The 24,287-nt window shown below is 48.1% G+C and overlaps 1 protein-coding gene across 1 annotated transcript; it reads right to left on the bottom strand.

The window, feature by feature from the left end:
* Positions 1–1,265: 1,265 nt before the first annotated feature.
* On the bottom strand, positions 1,266–23,608 carry FSD1 (fibronectin type III and SPRY domain containing 1). Its single transcript, XM_054981323.1, has 13 exons — positions 23,594–23,608; positions 22,046–22,141; positions 20,346–20,477; positions 18,880–18,981; positions 18,525–18,547; positions 17,776–17,897; positions 16,517–16,726; positions 14,194–14,292; positions 13,343–13,502; positions 11,989–12,068; positions 7,812–8,063; positions 6,119–6,207; positions 1,266–1,376 (listed from the first exon to the last, which is right to left on the bottom strand). Exons 1-13 carry the CDS (start codon positions 23,606–23,608, stop codon positions 1,266–1,268), a joined length of 1,491 nt encoding a protein of 496 aa, XP_054837298.1.
* Positions 23,609–24,287: the final 679 nt, after the last annotated feature.

Genomic DNA, 24,287 nt, shown 5'->3' with positions numbered 1-24,287 from the left:
AAGACCTTCAACACATTTTGTGGCAGTGAATTACCCTGGGAGAGAGATTCCCTTTTGTTTCTCACAAATCCACTGACAGATACACCCGAAACAAGGTTTGTGCCTCAGTCTAAAATTTATTGTTAAGGCTGGAAGCTGGTTGCAGGGTGAGAAATAAACGGCCTCTTTCCCATAGATGTTGTGAACCATATCTTGGCGTCAGGCCTTCTCTGCACAGGTGGTTTTTGCCACTTTTGGCTCCGTACGTCTTTGGGTTTTCTTCTGACTTCCAGATGCTTAACTCCCCCTTCAGATTTCAATGTGGCGTTTTCAAGATTTCGGATTTTCCACCGTTTTCCTAACCACAGATGATCTTCCCAGCACTTGGCAAAATATTGGCAAAATAAACATAGCCCCTATGTAGCCCACAATGAAGCCAAAAGCAGCATAGGCAGGGAAGCTCCTGAGGCGGGGAAATGGGGGTCAGGTTAAACTCTCATTCCCCCCACCCCTCCAAATCAAGGGGGCTGTTTTTTCAATTTAAAAACATTCATGCAATGCATTTGTAGTCTTATGTAGTTTGACTCTTCAAATCTGCTTTCATTAAGTAAGCAAGCTTCTAGGCTATTTTCACACTCCTTACCGGCCACGGAACATCATGCCAAGCTCCTGGAACGGCAGTGTCTTCCTGGCGTGATTTCACGCCATTCTCGCACGAAATCGCACCAGGAAGACGCTGTCGTTCCAGGAGCTTGGTGCGATGTTCCGTGGCCAGTAAGGACTGTGAAAACAGCCCTAGTCCTCACAAGTAGCATATTTTTAATGCTTGCTGAGAAGCCTGACGAGACCCAAATGACATCCTCACTGGCTAAGAGAGGGCTTACTGGACCCTGAAAATTAAATTCTGCAAATGAACTTCATTTACATGATTTTCTTGACACAAAATTTAGATCGTTGCTGGGAGCTTTCAGACTGCCCAAATTTGGTTCTTTCCCTACATCTATAAAAGGCAAACGCAAAAATTTGGTGGTGGAGAGAGAAGGACTTATGGAGAAGAGTTCTACAGCCACAGACAGATCAATAACCCAATACATTCACGGTGCGTTGCTTGCACTCTTCTCTGTCTGCTTTGGCTGGGCAGTCGGGGCAGCGGAGCAGATCTAAGAACCAGTAGAGAAATTAAAAGAGCTGTAGGAGGAGTCTTTTTCCTTATTTACACAGGCAGTCTGGGCCTCTCTTGTGGCGAGGGAGGCTGGATCCTGCAAACCAAGCAAGGTGGTGTGATTCTAAGACAGGCTGGCATTAGAACTGCTTGTGGCACTGTTCCGCTTCTGAAGGCATTTGACGGTACTGGGGACTTGTAAGCCGGAATAGACATGGAAACTGCCACACCAGACCTATGGAAAGGAAGAGAGGTTAAGGGGACAACTGGACATTTAAACATAAAAAGGCTGTGCATTTACTGAATGGCAGAATCAAAAACCATTGAGAAAATATTGACCTGTTTGTATTTAGTGCCCTCATTGACCATACATTGCCCCAAGAACAGCCATATCTTGCAACCATATCTGATTGGCTACCCTGTATTGTGGTGTCACACTTTAAGTGATCTCTGGTGGACTGGGATCTCGTAATTTAAGATGGTGGAAGAAGCAGTTTATTCATATGTAGAGCTCTCACTGACTCTCAGTCGCCCTGAAGAACATCACCGTCTAGCCTAAGCTGACTGGCTTAGTAACACTGTGATTTCAGACCATTAATTATATAATAACTGTATGGCTGGGATCACTTAATTCAATGCCTGCCTGCCTGCCTGCCTGCCTGCCTTTCTTTTCTTTTCTTTTCCTTTCTTTCTTTCTCACTGAGACTCAGGCAGATTACATAGTATAAGAACTTTGACTAGGACATCCAATACATTATATGATAAAGTAAGAGACCAGCAGAAATCCAATATAGAGCTGATAAACAATGTTGAAACAAAAGATAAACAGATTGATATGACATATTAAACAGAGCTGCGCTATCTAGTAGGACCATACTTGCATCATCAGACAGTACACAGTATAGTCTACAGTCCTTATCCCCAGACCAACACATCTCTCTGAATCATTTCCTTACAGCAGAGCTATATCCCCTGTGTAAGAAAGATAATCTAGTTTTGCAGAGTTTACAGAAAGCCAGGCGTGTGGGAGCTTTCCTGACCTCTCCAGGCAGACTGTACCATAAGGTGGGGCCTCTACAGAGAATACCCATGCTTGGGGGGCTGCTGATTTTGCCCATTTGCAGGGTGGCACCGCAGAAGGCCCTGTTTAGATGAATGAAGATGCCATGATGGAGCATAAAGAGGGAGGTGGACCCGCAGATATTGGAGGACCAAGGTCCTGAAGGCTTTTGTATGTGATAGCTGATATCTTGAGCCTGCTAAATGATGGATAGACAATGGCGTGTATGAAGAACGGGAATAATATGCATGCTCCACCCAGCTCCTGATGATAATCAAGCTGTGGCATTCTACACCAACTGGAATCTCTGAGTTGACCTACGTAGAATGCATTACAGTACTCAAGTCTCAAGGTTACCATGGTATGGATCCAGGTGGCCAGATGGGCTGTGTCAAGGTCATGGATCCAGGTGGCCAGATGGGCTGCGTCAAGGTCATGGATCCAGGTGGCCAGATGGGCTGCGTCAAGGCCATTTTTTGGGTTAAACTGAGTTTGTAGATGGCATTTTTGCATCTGCTTTAACTTGCTTTTTTAGCAGTAGTGCTGGATCCAGTATAACTTCTAGGTTTTTAACTAAGTCTGCAAGAGTTAACCGAAACCCACAAAAAATGTGAAGCACTGTGTCATTCAATACCTCCGCCTTCCCTACCAGAGTCTGAAAAAGGGAGCTCTGACTCTCAAAAGCTTACACTCTGCATAGCTTGCTGGTCGCTAAGGTGCCACTGGACTCAAATCCTGCTGTTCTCGACCAGCATAGCTTCCTTCTTGTCTGATTTCAGCCTTTTGACTGCAGCTGTCGGCCACTGATCCAAGATCTCTACTGCATCACCTGGTGATTTGGATAGTGAGAAACAGAGTTGGGCTGTTTCCAGATGGCTTACCTGCCTCCGGAACGTTGCGCCATCTTGCGGGGAAAACGCGATATTTCGCATTTTCCCCGCAAGATGGCGCAATGTTCCGGAGGCAGGTAAGCCGTCTGGAAACGGCCTTGGGTAGCATCTGCCTATTGATGACGTTCAATGCCATAGCTAAGAATGATTTCTCCTAAAAGCTTTACATAGCGGTTGATTAACATGGATAAGATTGCTCCCTGTGGAACCTTGCAAGATAATTCCCATCTGAAGATGGTTGGTCACAAACAGTAACCCTTCGGGTTTTTTCCCATGAGAAACGATTTAAACGACTGCAAAGCATATTCCTTGAGACCTACTTCTTCCTCCAAGCACCTCACCAGAATGACATGATCTATTGGATCAGAGGCTGCAGATAGATCCAGGCAGAACAACAAAGAAGCATGACCTTTATCTACATTCAGATGGAGGTACTCGACTAAAGCCATCAGAGCTATCTCTGTCCCATAGCCTGGTCTGAATCCAGACTAAAAAGAGTCCAGATTGAAGAAGACCCGAAGTCCACTATTTCTCTGTCAAACACATTGCCAAAAAGGGCAGATTAGAGACCAGGCAATAACTGGCCACATCAGTTTTGTCTAGGGACAGTTTTTTAAGTAATGGGTGGATAATCACCTCTTTGAGTGACTGGGGGAAGTCGCTGTGAGTTAATGATATCATGATGTTCATCAAGGGCTCATTTATGTGGTCCGTCCATGATTTTAACAGCCAAGATGTGTAAGCATCTAGGAGACAAGTAGTAGCCCTCACAGATACCAACATTCTACCAATATCCATCATTTTAACTGCATCAAAACGGTCTATAAGGGTTTACGGTGTATTAAGCATTTCTTCCACCTTGCCTGTTTTACAGCTGGCATCCAGATCACAGTGGATTCACGCTATTTTATCAACAAAAAAACTTGGCAAAGGTGTTACAGTTAATTGTCTGTTCTTGAGATTGTAAAGGTTAAGTTTTAGGAGTCAGAAGATGTCAAGCTACCTTAAATAACTGAGATGGTCATGAACTTGGTGATGCAATGGTCGCAAATGTTTCTTTGCCACTTGCACTGCCAATACATAGGTCTTCCAGTTGGCTCTATAGCACCCTTTTATCAGTTTCTGTGTGATTTTCTGCCAGCTTCTTTCTAGACATTGTCCTGCCCTCTTAGGTCGCCCAGCTCTGTGGTAAACCATGGGGCTGGCTTTTGCCCCAAGTGTCTGAGAGGTCGAAGAGGAGCAATCTTGCTCATAGCTTTGAGAAGCTTCATGTTCCAAGCTCCCACTGCAGCCTCAACAGATCATATATTTGGAATCCTAAAATCCCCCGGGGTATGTTGGAATCCCAAAGGATCCAAATGGCCTTTGTGAGCAGGCCATTTTAACAGGTCTCTCTATGTGAGGTGTTGGGGCTATATTCACCTTTGACTTCACTAGATAATGGTCGGACCACGGTTCAGGCTGAATCTCCAGTCCTGAAGGAAGACTTCCCCTCAAAGACTCGGTGCAAAATACTAAGTCCAAGGCATGGGCTCTTTCCTGTGCCAGGGCCTGTTACTATTTGAGAGAGACTCAGGCCTACCAGCACAGCTATAAATTCTGGGACTGCTCCTCACATGGGACATTCAGCATGGATGTTGAAGTCCCTCAGAACAATCAGTCTAGGAGTCTCCCAAACCACGTCCGAGAGCTCCGAAAGGGTGCTTACTGGGTGGTTGGTACACAAGCAGAATAATCTATCCTTAGTTCTCAACGAGAGTAGCATACAGTCAATGCCAGCAGCCCAGCAGGGCAGAGAATGGCAGTGAGAGCGAGGCAGTCAAGGGCAAATAATGGAAGTGAATATGTCTGACAAACTAAGGTGTATATTCACACACTCCAAGCAGTAATACATTGATGGATAGTTGGATTTAATATTTCAGTAAATTCAAATAAACTTCCTTCTTACATTGCCGAGTAAGTAAATAGAATGGATTGAATAGGTGGAGCTCACAGTCCCAGCACCACACCAGTAAGGAGGATGACGGGGGTTTAGGGAGTGGTAGAGAGCCTCTGATCAACTCAGCAGAATCTTCAATAGCACGAAAATTCGCCCTATCTGGATTCTGGACTGATTCACTCCACCTTCTGTCTGTAGGCACTAGGACTAGACAGTTTTCAATTTAATGTTGTTTTTTTCATTGTTTATATTGTTTTTACATTATTGTTACTCCCCTTGGGTCCCATGATGCCTGGGAGAAAAGCAGGTATATAAATATTTAAAATATAAACTGAGAGCCAAGCTACAAGTGACGTCTTACACAGGTTGGACACTTGTCAGCTTCCCTCAAGTTTTGATGGGAAATGTAGGCGTCCTGGTTTTACAGCTTGGCTTTCCATTACAGCTGCAAGACCAGGATGCCTACATTTCCCATCAAAACTTGAGGGAAGCTGACAAGTGTACAACCTGTGTCAGGCGTCACTTGTAGCTTGGCTCTCAGAGACAGTTTGGTGCAGTCGTTAAGAGTGCAGGACTCTAATCTGGAGAGCCGGGTTTGATTCCCCACTCCTCCGCTTGAAGCCAGCTGGGTGACCTTGGGTCAGTCACAGCTCTCTCAGAGCTCTCTCAGACCCACCCACCTCACAGGGTGTTTGCTGTTGTGGAGATAATAATGACAAACTTTGTAAACTGCTCTGAGTGGGCATTAAGTTGTCCTGAAGGGCGGTATATAAATTGAATGTTGTTGTTGTTGTTGTTGTTGTTGTTATATTTAAACCCATCTTTCTCCTGAACATGGAACCAAGGTGGCTTACATAATTCTGCTCTCCTCCATTTTATTACACATCAGCCATGTGAAGTAAATTAAGCTGAGAGGGTGTGGCTGGCCGAAGGTCACCCAACACTCTTCCATGGCAGAGTGGGGATTTGAACCTGGGTCTTAGAATAATAAAAACAGCAGTTTCTCAGTTGCTGGATTTTATTTTCTTCTTTAACAAACCATCCCTCAAAGAACCAATGCCCACACTCCTCTGGTGCAAACTTCTTACCATGAAGGCTGGAAGAACTGGTTGAGTAAATCTGGCCCGGAACGTATGAAGCAGTTGCTTTGTTTTGGCATTGTAGAAGGAGAGGAAACCTACAAGCAAAGGGGAGAGGCAGAAGTGAAGCTTGTCTCTCTCTTTTTTTAATTTTCGCCTTTATTAAATTTTAAAAAGCAAATATGACAATACCAAACCAACACCAGTCTATATACAAACTTCTCCTTTGTACACATTCAATTAAAACATAACCATAATAAACCCAAAACTGTCTCTTTCAGGGGCAATGAAGAGGTTTAGGGAGTCGTTGTAGGCTGGGGGAGGGGGTGGCTGGGGGGCATCAAAAGGCCGAAGGTCCAGGGGTCTCAGTTCAGAGATCGCAAGGGCTGCAAACGCAGCTTTGTCAGTGATTCTGGGGAGCTGCTGCATGCTGACATGCAGGGCCTTTTGATATGAGATGAGGCTACTTGAGTGGTTGGGTGAGGATCATTAATCAATTGCAATAATATTATTAATTATTATTAACACAACGCGTCATTGTGCCTGGGGCTTTGCTAGGCACAGAACCACAATTACAGCTCTCTGAGCCAAGGAACGTATGGGGCTGCCCAGGGCTTTTTTTCTGAGAAAAGAGGTGGTGGAACTCAGTGGTGGAACTCAGGACCACACAATGACATCACTTTAGGTCAGCTGGAACAAGGGGGTAGTTTTTTAAAGTTTAAATCACCCTAGGTAAAACTGGTCACATGGCTGGTGGTCCCACCCCCTGATCTCCAGACAGAGGGGAGTTTAGATTGCCCTCTGCTCTGGAGCGGCGCAGAGGGCAATCTAAACTCCCCTCTGTCTGGAGATCAGGGGGCGGGGCCACCAGCCATGTGACCATTTTCAAGAGGTGCCGGAACTCCGTCCCCCCGCATTCCCCCAGAAAAAAAGCCCTGGGGCTGCCAACTTTTCTACAAGGCTTGCTTCTGACATCTTTAACAGCAACATGTGCTAGAGAAAGCAGCTATCATTGGTGCTTGCTTACTGTTAAAGGAATAAGGGGAGGAACTGGCTGTCTTTTTCTAGACAGTCAGCAATTCAACTGGTGTATTCCATGCTTACACCTCTAAGATGATGAGGAGAAGGGGTGGTGGTCATAGTTCAGAGGCTAAGGCAGGGCCAACTGAGTCAGGACTAGTCACATGACCACTCAAATAAGCCTGGACTCTCCTCATGCATCCGTGTTCACACTGTCCTGAAAGAGGGAGCGGAGCAGAGCATGCCCTTTTCATGCTCTTTCAGCACCACCAATGAGAACACGTTCCTCTCCTTTTCCTACAGATGACTCTCCCAGCAGAAAATGGGAGGTCAACATTATAGGAGCTCACAGGGCTTTTTTTCTGGGAAAAGAGGTGGTGGAACTTAGTGGGTTGCCCTCAGAGAAAATGGTCACATGGCTGGTGGCCCCGGCCCCCCTTATCTCCGCCCCTACCAGCCAACTGGCCTAGGTGGACCAACGTAGGAGGCAGGTTCATATTTTCAGACATATGGCCACACAAGAATTGTTTTCCAGGCAGATTTGAATCCCAGTGAGTCTTCTCCCAGAAGTCACACACTGGACTGTACTCCAATACCTCTCCTGTGCCTCAAGGGAAATGGGCAGACCAAACATTTATCAAAAAAACCAAAAGAGTTTTGCCAGAAGCGCTCCTGAAATCACCTTCGTGGAAGTTGCAGTAGATGCCGATGATATCCGGTACGGGTACATCTAAGATCTTGGCTTTGTTGTTATGCTTTGCTGTGAAGCTGACCTGGAGCCAGTTGTTGAGGTGGAGGCACCATGACGAAGGTGTCTTGCCCAGCTGGTCAAACTTGCCCAGAGTCCTGTAGGCCACCCCGACAGCAAAAGCTTTGCTATCCCGGTCGTAGCGTACTTCCCAGTAATGGTCGCCGCCATCAATCAACATATCCCCTGCAACAGAGCAAGGAAATGGCAGCGAAACCCAGATATGTGCAAGGGGCTCGCAGCCCAGCAGAGGGGTAAGTGCTTGGCCCATCAGCTCCTGCTGGGAAATGAGAAAACTCCTGAGCAATGATCTCCTATTTCCTGGTGGGAATTAGCAGGTCAACTTCAGAGATGCTGGCATGTTATTTTGGGGAGGGGAGGTACCAGCAGTCAACATCTTGCCTGGAGACCCCCTGCAAAAACACTGGGTGAATTCCCACACACCCGGATATGACATGTGCAGAACACAGCTGACCCATGCCAATGAACTGAGGATGTGCCTGCACACCGATTTAAGAGCCTGTCCTTCTGTCCAGGAAACCTCGATACCATTGCTTCATTTATTCTCAAAGGATATGCTGCCTTTCCCTTGCATTCACTCTGCAGCTGTGCCTCTACGGAACGTTTCCAAGCACGCTTCCTGGGAGTGGAACCAGCCCTGGACAGAAGTGCAGTTTTCCACCCCAAATCTCCCCCTTCCCTGACTAAAGGGAACCTCCACACTCAAGCAAGAGACAGCAAACCTCTGAATACTTATGCTAGGAAGCAGGGCTTTTTTCTGGGAAAAGAGGTGGTGGAACTCAGTGGGTTGCCCTCGGAGAAAATGGTCACATGGCTGGTGGCCCCGCCCCCTGATCTCCAGACAGAGGGGAGTTGAGATTGCCCTCCATGCCGCTCCAGCGGCACGGAGGGCAATCTCAACTCCCCTCTGTCTGGAGATCAGGGGGCGGGGCCACCAGCCATGTGACCATTTTCAAGAGGATCTGGAACTCCGTTCCACCGCGTTCCTGCTGAAAAAAAGCCCTGCTAGGAAGCAACATCTGGGGAGGGCCTTGACCTCTGTGCCCTGTTTGTGTGAAACAGGGTGCTGGATTGAATGGACTGCTGGTCTGATACAGCAGGGCTCTTCTTATTTATTTACTTATTTTGCAAAACGTATACCTCACCTTTCTGCCATCCCCCATGTAAAAATGTACATAATAAAATCACATCTTTAAAACCTGCAAGAAATACATTATTAAAACAAGTAAAACCAGAGCAAACGTACAATACATGTTCTTATGTTCTCTCTGGATGCTCTCTTGTCATGCTCTGTGGGTTGGGCTTGCAGTTCTAACCTCAACCTGGATAAGCACCACCTCCTTGCGGCAGCAAGCTCCACCCACATGTCATGTCAGCGGAGGGCCCAAGCACTATTTTTTAGAGCCCCATGCAAACTTGTACAATTCCCTCCCTACCACAACACCACAGTCTCTCATCCCATACATACAAGCTCACAAACCATGATAAAAGTTCACTTTAGTTATGAAATGGCTGTTACATACTCTGCATTTCTGGAAAACGTCCACTTTTACAACTTTTGTTTAATGATATTTATTTCATTTATCTATAATCCACCTTTCTCACTAAGACTCGAGGTGGATTGCATAGTATAAATTAATACAATCTACAGCTGGGATATTCAATAGACAATGTAATTGGATAGCAAAAAATTTGAAAACAAGCATAAATCTGAAACAGAGCTAATGCTGAAACAAATTTGATATGAAACTAAAACTAGAACCAAACAAAGCATAAGTATACAGAATCTGACACAGAACTAACTAATACTGAAACAAAGCATAAGCAATTTAAACGTGGCACATTAAATGATACAGAAATTACCTAGTAGAAGTGTACTTACAGCAACATACAGTATATAGTAGTATAGTCTACAGTTCCTATCCCTTCACTAAACCATTTCTTTGAGTCACTTCTTAACAGCACAGCCTGACCACCTTTGTAAAAAAGCTCTCCTGAATACTTCAGTCTTGCACAGGTTGTGGTAAGCTAGGAGAAGGAGAGCTTTCCCGACCTCCTCAGGCAGACCATTCCACAAAGTGAGGCTACCACAGAGAATGTGTGTTAGGCAGTTGTTGATTTTGCCCACTTACAGGGTGGCACCTGCAGAAGGCTCTATTCATACGAGAGATAATAACACCCATCCTGCTAGGACTGCCAGGTCCCTTGACTCCCCCGGTGGAAGACTGGGAGACTGGCACCTACCTTGCTGTGCCCTGCATCCTTGTTTTGTGTGCACACACACACTCCTGGCTGTCAGGGCCTTAGCATCCCCTGCCATACCTCAGGGGCGTGACAAATCCCCTGGACTGCGGCTGAGTAAAGGCCTGGGCCAAGGACGGGACTCTAATGAACATTGTGCTCTTATGTTAGAGACAGCTGCGGCTGTCTCCCGTGTTTCTGTGAAAGCGTGCAGAGGGGGGGGCCCTCCTGAGTTTATCCATCTCCAAGTTATCTGCTTATCTCCAGCGTTCAGCCCGGGAAGAGGAACCGTTGTCATGGGTACATAACCTTGGAACTTCTGAACTTTCTAAAACATCCTCTCCGCTTTCCTTCAAAGTCGCTTTGCTTTGCTTTTGCCTTACACGCACCGTAACTGTTGGAGGCTGGGAAGTGGGAACCTAGGCTGGACTGGTAACTAAGGGGAGGAAACTGGGCTGTACTTAGATTCCAATATAGGCTTCTGGCTTGGTGCAGAATTTCATTCCTGGCAATGAATCTGTACTGGATTGCTGAGCTAGCGGATTATCAATAAAGCTTAAACTCATGCAGCTCCAGACTCATGCAGTGAAGTCATTGAGATCTACCTGGCAGAACCTTACACCAGCTTGTGTGATGACATCACTTCCAGGAAGTGATGTTATCGTGCAGGGTCAAAAGGCAGCTGGGAGTGCTCCTGCGAGCTGGATTGGCCCACTGCGGGGCACGTTTCGGCCTGAATTGGGCTGCTGTGGGTGCGGGACCATGCCGTGCTTCCCAGGGGGGGCACCCTGGGGAGCACGCCCCCTGTCAACCAAGTAAGTGGGCATGGGGGGGGGAAGGGTGAGAGGAGGGGACCCCCAACCCGGGCGGGAAAATGGCACCCCTAATCCTGAGAGTCCTACAAGTTTGTCTACTGTTTTGTAACTTTTTGGTCACTAAAAAGGGACTATCCTGTCAAGGTCTTTAAAAAAATCTAATGGACCAATGCAGACCTTTGGAAATGGAGGCTGTTGGGTGGAGCAAAGCAACTACTTAATTTGCATGGCTTTGCCTTGGCCCACTCCTGTGAGCCCAATCCTCTTTCCAAATTCTTTCATTCTGCCTACTGCCTGCCATTTTCTGCCAGGCTTTACTTGTGCCGGTTGCTGCCGTTAGTAGGTGGGGCAAATGCTCTTGAAATCCAAACCTTTCTCTCCGTTAGGGGATTTTAGATGTTATAAGATTGTAATCTTTTATAATAGAACATTCATTAAACAGCCAGACTTTGGTTCTCCCAATGCATGCTGGGTGAACCTTTCTTTCCTGACTTTCTATTTACCCAGATACTGACCTTATTGAAATCCTTATCAAGCCTTGTCAGTATAAATCAGAGATGTTTCTGATATTTGGTATTTACAGCTGAGGACACCCTCTAAATCTCCAAAACATCCCTGCTTTGTTATTCTTTGTCTCTAGTTTGGTATGCAGATTAATAGCATTTAATGTCAAAAGTGTCAAACTTGATTCTTCAGCAGCACTGGTTATCAATTTTTATTGCTTGGCAGAGGAACACGATTTACAGCTTGAAACATCAAACTAACAAACCATTGTTCCTCCTAATGTTTATTTACGTGCGTTTATATATGCAAGTGCCTCTGCCCGTAAGGGCATGCATTTGTAGATCTGTCTTTCTGATGCGCATCAATTCTATTTGGATGATCACTAGTATAAAATGCTCTGCAGCATTTGCCACCCTCTGTTGCCTTGAGTCTGTTGGGGGGCTTATTTGGGGGGGGAGGGTGATTTCCCAAATTGGGAAAAGGGGACATTCCTCTCACGCTGTTCTACTAGAAGACAAAGTTATTCTTACCCAACACTGTGTAGGATTCGGCAGTGAAGCGGTCCCTCCCTCCACGGCCTGATGGCATCCTTTTGGGGGACTGTACACACCTGCCAGAAGAGAGGAACACTCAAGAAACAGCTGGACTCCAGGTGGACATATTGCAGAGGACACAGATTGGGCCGTGTCAAAGTCAGTCGTGTCTCAGTGGGTTAAACAGCAGAGCCTGGAGCTGTTCCAGGTAAAAACAGCCCGGCCAGGAAGCTGAAGCCTATTCTTCATTTGCATGATGGCTTCAATCCAAACCAGCATCACACAAACAAGAACCGGGGACAAATCTCAACACCGAACAGACCTGTGTCTACATTTTACCATTTTAATGGGGGACTGACTTTTGGGAAACAAATCCATTCCCTCGCAATTGCACCTCTGCCTGGGGTGGGAACTGGCCACAGCCCCGATGCCTCCCCTGCCAGTGAACGCTGCCCCACCCACCCCTGGAGGCGCCGGCTTAGAGAGAGAGAGAGAGAGGCAGAGCGCCAGGGGCCTCTGATAGCCGCGCAAGAAGCCAGCAGCCAGGCCCCAGCGGGCAGGGACCAGGCCAAACCACTGTGGCCAAGAGCTGGCCTGGAAGTGATGGCAGGTGAGGTCATCAGGTGGCGCTTGGGAGGAAGAGGCTCCAGCAGCCCCTGGGAAGCCCAAGCCGACATTGCCCAGCCCCCAGGACAGCCAGGAACCCTGGCCGCATGAGAGGACCTAGCGGGAGAGTGGCAGAGCAGTAAGACGCCAAGGCTGGGAGCAACCGAGGGGAGGAGCCGAGAGGAAGTTGATGGGGTGGGTTAAAGCCCAGAGCAGCCAAGGAAGGGCCAGGCGGGGCCTGCCCAAAGGGGAGGTGGGCGGGGCAGAGCTGGGGGCACGATCCTGGGGTGGGGCTAGAAAGGGCGGCAGGTTTAAAAGGAGGCTCCAGTGCCCAGGATGAGGACAAGGTGCTGGAGAGGAGCTGGGCCTGCCGCTTTCTGGGCAGGCTGAGGAGGAACTCTGCACACAGCCCTCTCATTTGTATCTGAGGGCAGGGGAGGGGGGCTGAGAACCTCCAAAGCTGATTCACCTCAGAAAGAGACTCCTGCTGGCGTAGAGGTTCCCGTGTCTGACTAGAAGCTGGGAGGCTCAGGTTCGAATCCCTCCTCCGCCATGGAAGCTTGCTGGGTGACCCTGGGCCAGGCTAACCTACCTCACAGGGTTGTTGTGTGGTTACCACAGAGGAGAGGAGAATGATGCAAGCTACTAGGCCCCCAGTGGGGCGAAAGGAGGGGTATGAATGAGGTAAATAAATATATAATTACAAACGATAAAGGGCTCCAAGTCAAGAGCAAGCAGGTGCTACCTGGCTGGGGAGTTGACGGGCGATGCTGTGCGGCCCTTCCCATCTTTCTCTCGAGCTTTGATGTCCTGCACCTTCCCGCCCATGGCGTCCCATTCCACACTGAGGTCTTCCACCTTGAGGTTTTGGTGGCTGGTGCTGGCATCCAGGCGGAACATAAACGCTGGCATGGGGACGAAGGGAAAAGCCCAGTTGGAGCAACTCATGGACAAGATGGGACCAGTGACCCTTCTTTCCCTTCATGACCATTCTGATACTGGTTTTCTGGGATAAATATCCTATTTGTCCCAATGTTCACCATCATGACCTCATGGATGTAGCACAGAACAGAAAACCAGTCCATCCATTCGTGAAGCCGGTTGGAGCTGCAGAACTGAACCTGTGTAGCTGTTGACTTCAGCAGTTTGAAACCAGGCTTCCCTAGCACTGACCCAGCTGCTGCAATGTGATGGAATGTTTACAAACATTCTACCTGAGGGAGTGTGCGTGGGTGAGAGAGAGAGCAGCTGTGGATTATTTCAAGTCGGTAGCTGTGTTGGTCTGCAGTAGAAGAGCAAGACTCTGGTTGGTCTTTAGGGGGCTGCTGGACCTGAATCTTGCTCTACAGCTGTGGGCTGAAGCCCAGGTTTCCTCCCCAACTCTCCCCTTCTGTAAGGGCTCTCTGGGAAACAGCTGCTGCCTACTTGTACTCTGCCTGCAGTCACAAGGGGGAGGTCTACCCTGATCAGAATTAGCTCCTCCCACTTTGGGCAGCACATTTCACCTTTTTTGTAGCATAACCTACATTGTAACGGGGCAGCCCACCTCCCTGATCGCTCTGGAAACCAGGCCTACCCCTTCCTGGGTTTACCCACCTCTTGTTTCCAGGGTGACGGGCTCCGAGAACTCTCCAGCGACAGCCTTGTTGCAGGCTTTGACACGGAAATTCATGTATTTCATGTCAAATTTCAGGCCTGCAGAGATGACAGAAAAGCAAATGAAATGGAGGGGTGGGATCTGGATCCCCCCCCCTCATCACATCTTGTCTTGCTAGACCTCCCTGCCAGTGCCAGGGATGGATGGATCTTCCCTTCAAAATGACCTGTCAAGTGAGTGAACACTGTCAGGGCTTCTCCCCCCTGGTCTTTCCTTGTCCACCATGGAACTACCTTTGAACACGGAAATTCCCATTCTGGTTAATAGCCATTGAAGCTTTTGCTCCATGAATTTGTTAAATCCCCTTAAAGCAGCCTCAACAAGTGGCTATCTTCACATCTTGTGGCAGTAGGTTCCATAAACCAATTATGGACCCTATTTCTGTTATGTGGATCTGTAACTGGTTGACAGATAGAACCCAAAGAGTGCTCATTAACAGTTCCTCACCCTCTTGGAGAAAAGTGACAACTTATGGAATGCCTCGGGGATCATTCCTGGAATCTGTTCTGTTCAACATTTTTATAAATGATTTGGGTGAAGTAATAGAGGGAATGCTTATTTAAATTTACAGTTGATAGTAAACTGGGAGGGGTAGCAAATATGGTAGAAGACGGAGTCAGAATACAAGATGATCTTGACAGGCTGGAAAACTGGGCCAAAACAAATAAAATGAATTTCAACAGAGATAAATGCAAAGTTCTGCATTTAGGAAGGAAAGATCAAATGCATAATTATAGGATGGGTGAGACTTGTCTTGGCAGTAGTATGTGTGAAAAGGATCTAGGGGTCTTAGTAGACCATACACTGAACATGAGTCAGCAGGGTGATGTGGTAGCTAAAAAGGCAAATGCGGTTTGGGGCTGAATAAACCAGAAGCAGAGTGTCCAGGTCACGCAAAGTGATGGTATCGCTCTACTCTGCTCTGGTTAGACCTCACCTAGAGTACTGTGTTCAGTTTTGGGCACCACAATTTAAGGAGGATATAGACAAGCTGGAACATGTCCAGAGGAGGGCAATGAAAATGGTGAGGGAATCAGTGCTTAGTTCTCGTGGCCCCTTCTTACACGCCGAGGGTAACGCCGATCACCACTTCGGCAATTTTCTCCAGACCAGTTTGGCTAGAGATCCTGGAGGCTTTTTGCCAGCTTCTGGGCATGGAGCAGGGATCACTGGTGTGTGTGTGGGGGGGGGGGGGGCGGGCAGGTATTCCTGGATTGTGCAGGGGGGGGGCAGAATTTCCTGCATTGTGCAGGGGAGTGGACTAGATATCCCTGGAAGTGCCTTTCAACTCTATGATTCTATGTATTGTGTGAAGAAGTATTGCTTTTTCTTGTCCTGACTCTACCATTAATTGTGGCATATTTTGCCACTCCCATCTTTAAAAAAAACTTTCCTGAACACAGAAACTTATCAGAGATAGACGTTTAAGCCTAGTGTTTTCTTAACACGCTTTTTTTTCACTGTGCATGGAGTTTTTTCTTGGAGAAGTATGCAATACTGACCCACCAGAAATGTGAAATGGAACAGTCCTAAAAAAGCTTCCTCTGCTGAAAGATGCTGACTACTGTTTTAGACTTTGACCAGGGAGACTCGAATATAGACCCCCACACACATTTAGCCATGAAACAGATGACTCTCTTTGAATCCACCCTACCTTACAGGGTTGGTGTGATATAATAACCTCATCTGTACACTGTCCATAATTTTTTACAGGAACAAAGGAGTGCAGATCAGATTAATTCGTAGACTGCTATCCCCACCCCCACCCCCCTGAATCCTGGGAATTATAGTTTGGTGAGGGGGCTGAGAATTCTCTGTTTCAGATACCCTGAGCCCCCTGTGCCTCAAAATAGGTTACATGTGCTTCATGCCAAAATAGATCCAAGTTCTGAACCACAAAACCCAACCTCCTGCAACCTGCAGGCATTCTTTGTATTGGGGTAATATATATGGGTGCTGTTTGGCACAGGAAGGGCAAAAATGCCACTGTTCCAGCCATGCCCCTTTGGTCCCTGAGATTTCTTCCAGCATTGCCCACAGGCTTTCAAGTGCTTCTTCATATCCACAAGGACTAGAAACCTCTGTTGATTTTTTTAAAATTAAAGCTCTGGCTGTGCCAATCACCTATTTGGCCCTTTCCCAGAAGAAACCTGGCACATACGTAGCCTTTTGTCTACAATTTCCAAGCCCCGCCCCCGCAGAGAGGCAATGACAGTTAAACGACTTGTGGTGTAGACACGCCCACCTGTCAACCCACCACACCTGACAGGGTATACTCGGTTTGCTTAATTCCTTCTATGACCATCCAAGGCTGATCTTCTTTGACCCGGGGCGGCCCCTCGAAGTTGGTCTTGCGGTACTCAAGCACATAATGGTCGATTTTGCTGTCCTCCTCAGGCATCCTCCATACAAGTGTCACGCAGTTGTCAGCCACCAAGGACTCGGCCGTGTCTATCTCAGGTGCGCTGGGGACTGGGTTGTGGGGGAGAGAGCTCAGTATGAAGACCAAGGCATGCATTACAATCTCCTGCCATCCAGGCCACCATCTTTTATTTAGGCAGATCAAACTAAGCTGGCTACATACTGCAACCATCATGTCAAAAATAACCTGGGTTTAGCTGGTGAGGCTTCTGAAGACCCCATTTAAAGACAGCGGGGGGGAGGGTCATCGGCAAAGCAGATGGAGACCCTGGCTCCCTGCAGTTTCTTCTGCCTTTGTTAATTTTCCCTGCTGTCCAACCAGCCAGTTTCTAGGGAACATTACCTGCTAAGGGGGAGACTGGGATGGAGGGAGCAAGGTGGCCAGGTGCTTCTGTTTCCCAGTTTGTTTACCCGTGATCCTCAGGCCAGTTTTCTGGGAGCGTTTTGCATTCTCAGCAGGGAGACCCTGGCTCAAAGTGACTGCTTACATGCAGCTAAATCTGTGGACAGTGTTGGGCCCTCGCGGGTCTCGGCAGATGCCCAACCACTATGCCCTCCCTCAGTGCCATCCCACTAAATATGGGGGGAAAGCAGCAGCCATTAAGAAGGTCCTGCAGCAATGAACACGGCCGGGAAAGGATGCCCCAGTGCATAGGTCCTTGCCCACGCCACAGTGTGTTGTACACATGCAGCTGTGTGTAAAGATCCTGTGCCGTTGTGTGGGTCTGAACAGAATGTTTAGAAGCAGGCCTGAATTCTAAATGTTTTGGACCGATTGGTCTGCCTCAGTGGATTGCCATCCCCCCCCCCACCACCACTCCTGCCAGCACAGTCCTCCATACCAGGGCTTTTTTCCCCGGGAAAAGAGGTGGTGGCAGTCAGTGGGTTGCCCTCAGAGAAAATGGTCACATGACTGGTGGCCCCACCCCCTGATCTCCAGACAGAGGGGAGTTGAGATTGCCCTCCGCGCCGCTCAATCTCAACTCCCCTCTGTCTGGAGATCAGGGGGCGGGGCCACCAGCCATGTGACCATTTTCAAGAGGTTCCGGAACTCCGTTCCACTGCGTTCCTGCTGAAAAAAAGCCCTGCTCCATACATACCTGGCAGGAATTTCAGGGACTGCAGCATCCGACGCTCTTGAGCAAAGTCCACCATCAGATGGCTCATATTGTCGCTGACTTTGGCCTTCAGGGACAGCCGGAAGGCGGGTGCCATTGTGACGCTGTGAAGGGGCCAACACGAGACGGGAGGAGAGGAATGGAAGAGGGAGCCTTAAAACCCACCTGCTCTGGACTCATAGGAGGGGGACAGGAAAACTGGCCTCTCAAGAAAAGGTTACGCGGCATGCAAAGCAACCAAGAAAATGCAGTCCTGGAACGCCAGGAAGAAGCAAGGGGCTGTCAGGCATGTCCTTTCCCCCCTCTGTCACATCATTGGCCCCCAGGGCTGTTCATCAGTCTAGCACAGTTCTAGCCTGTCCTTCCTCCAGGGAGCCATAGACACCGACATGGCCCTGCTTTACCCTCACAACAGCCCTGTAAGGTAGGCCGAGAGTTTGTGGCTGGCCTAAGGTCGCCCTCGCAATTTTTGTGGCTGAACCCATGGCTCCTCGACCCTGACTCCATATTGGAAGTATTTCTGGGTCAGTGTGGGGAGGTCCAACCTCTCTTTTTTAGAAATGAAGCAGGCACCAACAAAGCAGAATGAAGGGCTTCTGGATCCTGTACAGAGGAGTAGGAGGTTTTTTCCCCCTCCTGTCGGGTCTCAGAATGCAACGGAACCCCACTGCCTTTTGCAACCCAAGAACCCTGTGGAGGAGGAGGTGGTGGCAGTTGATCATGGTGCATACCTGTCCTTGATCTGTTTAGCAGCCTTCAAAGCAGAGCAAGAAAGACAGAAAACAACAAAGAGAAAGGAAAAGCAAGGCTGGGGTCACGCAAGATCATCTGAGACATGGGGCATTACAAAATCGTTTCCAGGTCTTTCAGAACTCGGCTGGGTGGCTTTGCAAAAAGGTTGGACGAACTCCGCCCCCCCCCCAAACTAAAGGTGTATCCCCCTTTAAGTCCATGCAGGGCACAAGGGCGCCCACTTGGCATTACTTGAGCATGGGGAAGGCTGTGGGGTGCACCGTGGGGCCCCTCTGAGCTCTCCCCCCCACCCACCCACCCAGTGAGGTATCAAGTGCAAGTGACTCTGTTTACCTGGTTGAAATCGTGGTTCTCTGCTCCCTGGAGGGTTTGGTTGGCTGTTTCCAGCAGTTCTTCTGAGCTCTCCAAGGCTTTGGTACAAGCAGACAGCTGATTCTGGGGGCACGGAGGAAGGACAAGAGAGGAATATCAGGGAAAGATCAGAGGCATTTGGCTTTACATGGAGCTGGGGAGGAATCCTGAATCCTGACACACCTTCCCAGCAATCCTCTGTCCCTACCAAAATGGAGAACGTAAGTGCTTCGAGTCAAGGGGGGGGGGTCTGGGGCTGATGTACTAGGCAAAATAGCATGTACATTGATGGGGCTAAATGAGTTGTCGTCACCACCACCACCACCATCATTAATTAAAAATGCTGGAAGGTGTGCTTCAGAACATATACAAAGCGCCTTTCCTAACTATTCACATCTGGAATGAGAAGGGATCCGACTGAAAGAGAGTCAGGCAAAAGAAAGGATTTCATTATGTCATTAGCTTATGGCACTCACTGCCACAGAATAGAGCTGGTTTACAGTTTAAAAATACTCGTTTAAATGACAGCAACAGGAAGAGGCAAAGCAAAGTCATAGAGGAGGCTGGGTACCTCAATGACTATTTCTCATGACAGTCGGTTAAAACCTCCTTGTGCAGAGGCAGTCTACCTCTGAGAGCCAGATGCCAAAGTCAGTCAATATGCTACTTCCTGTCATGCCAAAGCTTGTGAACTTTGCCAGTATTGAAGGGACTACCAGTATGGGTGCCAGTGGGTGTCCCCCTTCTTCCACCTAAGACCACCACTTTTTCTGGGACTGCCCTCGGCCATGTGCTTTGCCCATATATATGCCCATATACGGACTCCAGTCCCAACTATTTATTTAAATAGCCTGCGCCTGGACTATTTTAATTGATTGTCTTAAGATTATTATTGATTTTATATTTTTATGGTGAATTCACTGTATTTTATAAATGTTGTTAGCTGCCCTGAGCCCATTTGTGGGGAGGGCGGGGTATAAATCAAATCAAATAAATAATAAATAAATAGTATCTATTATATTAATGGTCAAAGTTAAATGAAAAATAAAATATTTTCTATAATACACAACTAAAACGTCCCGTTTTGCAAAGCTTCTTCACCAGCCACATTCAAATGGCGCATCCAGACGTAATAGTCTATTCAAATGCATTGGTGATATTTCCGGTACAGTCCAGTCTGAGTCCCACCAGTGCTGGGGAGCAGCAAGAAGGGAGACTTTGGCCTCCAGGCCCTGCTGGTGAGCCTTCAGGGGGCATCTTGTTGGCCATGGTGGGAAGCAGGGTGCTTGACTACGTCCTGATGTTATGAACCTCCATGTTCAGAGACAGTCTAGCACTGAATACCAGCTGTTGGGGGAAGCAGCAACATAGAAACCTCTCATTGCCCACTGTCAGAAATAGGATAGTGGACCAGATGGAACTGTGATCTAATCCTGCAGGGTGCTGACCTGCAGCTCGTAGGTCCGGCTGGCTCGGTCCTGCTTGATCTTCATCAGCATTCCTTCCTTCAGCTCGTCTAGCAGGGTGTAGAGCGACTGGAACTCCACCTCCAAGTCCTGCTGCACTCGGTCTGAATTGGTCTGGGAGGAGAAAGGTGGGGGTGGGGAGGCAACGTCTGAACCCTTTCTTGGGGGTGAAGAGCCTGCCTGGGACCTCCCCTGTAGTAAATGCACAGCCCTCCCCAGTCCAGAAAACAGAAGATGCCTATTCTTAATAATTACAATTACTCTTGCTTTCTTCAATGGGAAACGTAAACTACCGTCTCCTCCATTAATACTTACACCCAGGGCTTTTTTTCAGCAGGAATGCGGGGGAACGGAGTTCCGGAACCTCTTGAAAATGGTCACATGGCTGGTGGCCCCGCCCCCTGATCTCCAGACAGAGGGGAGTTGAGATTGCCCGGGCAATCTCAACTCCCCTCTGTCTGGAGATCAGGGGGCGGGGCCACCAGCCATGTGACCATTTTCTCCGAGGGCAACCCACAGAGTTCCACCACCACTTTTCCCAGAAAAAAAGCCCTGATGACACCAATCCTGTAAAACAGCTTAGGCTAAAGAGGAGGGGTGTGTGTGTAATTTTTCTCCCATCCTTCCTCTCTCAGGGCAACATGCATAGACTCTCATTTTATGCTCACAACCACCCTGTGAAGTAGGCTGAATGAGAAAGTGGCCCTAGTTCAGCCAACAGAGAAAGAGAGTGTATATCAGTGGCCCAATTCAAACAATGGAACAGGGATTTGAATTTGGGTATCTACGGTTAAATTTCTACACTCTCTCTACTCTGTTTTCAGGTGGGTAGCCATGTTGGTATGCAGTATGCAGTAAGACCTGGATCCAGTAGCACCTTGAAGACCAAAAAGTTTTTCAGGGAATCGATTTTCAAGATTTTCACACCCTGAAAATCTTTTTGGTCTTCAAGGTGCTATTGGACCCTACTTTACTTTGAAATGCATTTTTTATGTCAATTGGTATTCAGCTTCACCTTGTAGCTAGCTCCTGCCCCCAAATATATTAATAACAGTTAAGTCACACTCATTGAAATCAATTTTACAAAACCCAATTTTATCCTCACAACAACCCTGTAAGGTAGGCCAGGCCAAGAGAGGAAGACTTACGACAGAGTGGAGGCTAGCTCTGTATGGCCCTGCTCGAACACTACACTGGTTCTGGAATGAGCATGCTGGATCTTTAGTCAGATCCACAAGGACTCTTCTAACATCCTTTTAACAGGGAGAATTGCCCACATTTATGGGTGATGGTTTTTAGCCATGATAGAGAAATCGAAACTCCATGTGCAGATGCAGTCTATCAGAGGCAAGGACAGCATCCCACATTTCTCCCCATTTTATCACCCCAACAATCCTGTGAGGTAGGTTAGGTGGAGCGTCTGTGACTGGCCCGAGGTAACCAGGAAACTTCCATGGCAAAGTGAGGATTTGAACCTGGGTCTCCCAAATTCTAGTTTGACTCTCTAACCACTACACCACAGTGTCTCTGTTCTTGCTTTCATGCCCTACTTGTGGGTTTTCTGGGGTCATCAGGTTGTCACTGAGGATGGGGGACCAAACGGGTTTCTCCACCTGCTCCAGGAACAGGGAAAGGGAGTCTGAAGTATTTTCTTGGTCCCAGAGCTCCTCTTGTGCTGTTACCTCCACATTCTGGAGCATCTGCTTCAGGACATAAATGAAATTCTGGATCTCCTCGTTCTTCACGGCCAAGGTTGTGATGATCTTCCTCAAGGCGTCCTGATCCAAAGGAATAACACTCAGGATTAATGGGCACCCTCGGCTGGGCAAAGGTGCCGTAGCAAACCAACCCCAGTTGGGACCCAACCCCACAACCTGTTCTCAGCATCAGAGTTCTGGTTGAGCATCATGCTGAGCCTGCCTGAGTGCATCACTTCAGATTGGCAGGGAGCGAGGCGGCTTCCAGATGCTGTGGTATGTCTCCAAGGTAGCCTTTCAGCCCCAGCACGTCTCAGTTAAAAAAATAATTCTCCATCAGTCACATTTTTATCCTGCCTTTCCTCCTTAGAAGCTCTGGGTGGCATACATAATTCTCCCAGCCTCCATTTACTTCTCCCAACAACCCTGTGAGGTAGGCTATTTTGACAGCACATCCCACTGCTGCTGAGCAACTGCTGTAAACATTGCAGAAAGCAATCTGGCCCCAAATTTAAAGGGGCCAGACACCAGAAAATGGCACCAGAGGGACGGCACTCAGGTGAGAGAACAGGGCGATCCTGTGCTTGTATACTGCTCTTCCAGATGAATAAGAACGAAGTCAAAGTTTTATTATCCCCCCAACACAGTGGAGAGCAGGAGCTGAGAGGAGTGGCTTGCCCAAGGCCACTTGCTGAGCTCGTAACAGGAGTGGGACTCGAACCAGCAGAGTGCTGATTCACAGACCAACCTCTTAACTACTATGTCCCCCCCCCCCCCGCAACTCACACCAGCCTGCACTGAACACAAGACTCACCTAGTGGAACACACTTCTATGGGGGAAAATGCTCTCTGTCTGAGGGAAACTAGCTTTCTAGAAAGAAAATAAGAGGTATAGAAAATATCGCATCTCAGGGAAACTATGCTCCAATTTTTCTCCAAAACTAGTTTCTAAAAACTAGTTTTCTACATGTGAGGAATTTTCTTTTGTTCTGCAGAGGTGCATTCCATCACGGAATTTAATGGCAGAAGAGATTTCAACTACTGTCATCAGTACTTGAACTAAGATTCCCGAATCCCTTCCCAGATTTGGGCCCAATAGCACACCTGAGAGACCTGGACCTGCACCTGGCTCTTCTACTACAGACCAACACAGCTCCCCACCTGAAACTACCCAGTATCAAAGAAAACGACTTTTCTGAATTGCTGAATTTTCGTGAGTGTAGCATCCAAATCCTCCACTATGCCACACCCCACACAAGCAGATCTGTTCACCCTCCTGGCACAGGGGACCTTCTCCAGTCCCTCCCCGGCCGGCCAGCCCCTGTCCCCCTCTCCAGATGCACCTGCCAGTGGAGAGCGAGTGGAGGTGGGGAGTTGAGACAGAGCTGCAAAAGGCGGAGACGTGCCTCCAGGCCCTGCTGGTTGCATAGAGTTTGGGCTGTCTCTTCCGCCCCTGGTCCAGCTGCTGGTGCTGATGCTGCAGCATCCCTGAGCATTTTCACAGCCTGCATCCCTTGCTGCATCATCCCTTACCTTTTGGTCCCCCATCTTCTGATCTCAGGCGTGCTTTTGGGGAGGGATGCCAGACACTTGTCCTTCCTCTGGCACGGATGAGGGAGGGAGGGAGGCTGAGCTACTTTCTCTTGGTTCTTAGGCACCCCTCCCTTTGGTGGGATTAACAAAGCTGAAGGGGGGGGGGTGAGCTTCTGAACTTGCTGCCCTCTGTCTCTGCGCAGCTGCTGTGGCATGCTGGGAAATGTAGTTCAGCCGCAGAATGAGGGAGAAACGTACACCACGCTATAGAAAATCAGAGCAACAAAGGAAGAGAGCAGGAAACAAAGGATTTTGCTCCATGGCAATCTCCAAGATTCCTTTTCATCTCTTGCCACGTATTCAAGCCAAGCGAGCCTTTATTGGCATATATATAATATAAAATTTTAAATACAGAAATGAGTCCATACAGAGTAAGATTAAAATTACAGATAGGAACTGGACAACAGTGTAGCAAAAACAATATAGGATGTTACTTGTCAGGGCGTATAGCCGTAGCACTGTAGAGAAACTTTGCTACTATTTCAGTTATTTCCTCATCTGGGTTGTCAAGCAGAAACTGAATCTTAAAATCATCAGAAAACTCTGAAAGTTGGGCTAATATAGGATGTAGAAGATCCCGGCATGGTGCCAGATAAAAAGAGCGCTGTAGAAGAACATGGGAAACCGTTTCAAC

The sequence above is a fragment of the Eublepharis macularius genome, chromosome 5 (assembly GCF_028583425.1).
Source record: "Eublepharis macularius isolate TG4126 chromosome 5, MPM_Emac_v1.0, whole genome shotgun sequence".
Taxonomy (NCBI): Eukaryota; Metazoa; Chordata; class Lepidosauria; order Squamata; family Eublepharidae; genus Eublepharis; species Eublepharis macularius.
The sequence above is the reverse complement of the archived record's forward strand: the minus strand, read 5'-3'. Positions and strand labels throughout refer to the sequence as shown.

Bases quoted from the DNA above. Each gene is read 5' to 3' on its own strand.
- FSD1 (XM_054981323.1), bottom strand. The intron at 17,898-18,524 runs GTATGCACCATG...GCCCCTTCACAG, and splicing joins GCTAAACAGATCAAGGACAG to CGTCACAATGGCACCCGCCT. The intron at 12,069-13,342 runs GTAGCACCTGCT...CTCTTCTGGCAG, and splicing joins CCCGTCAACTCCCCAGCCAG to GTGTGTACAGTCCCCCAAAA.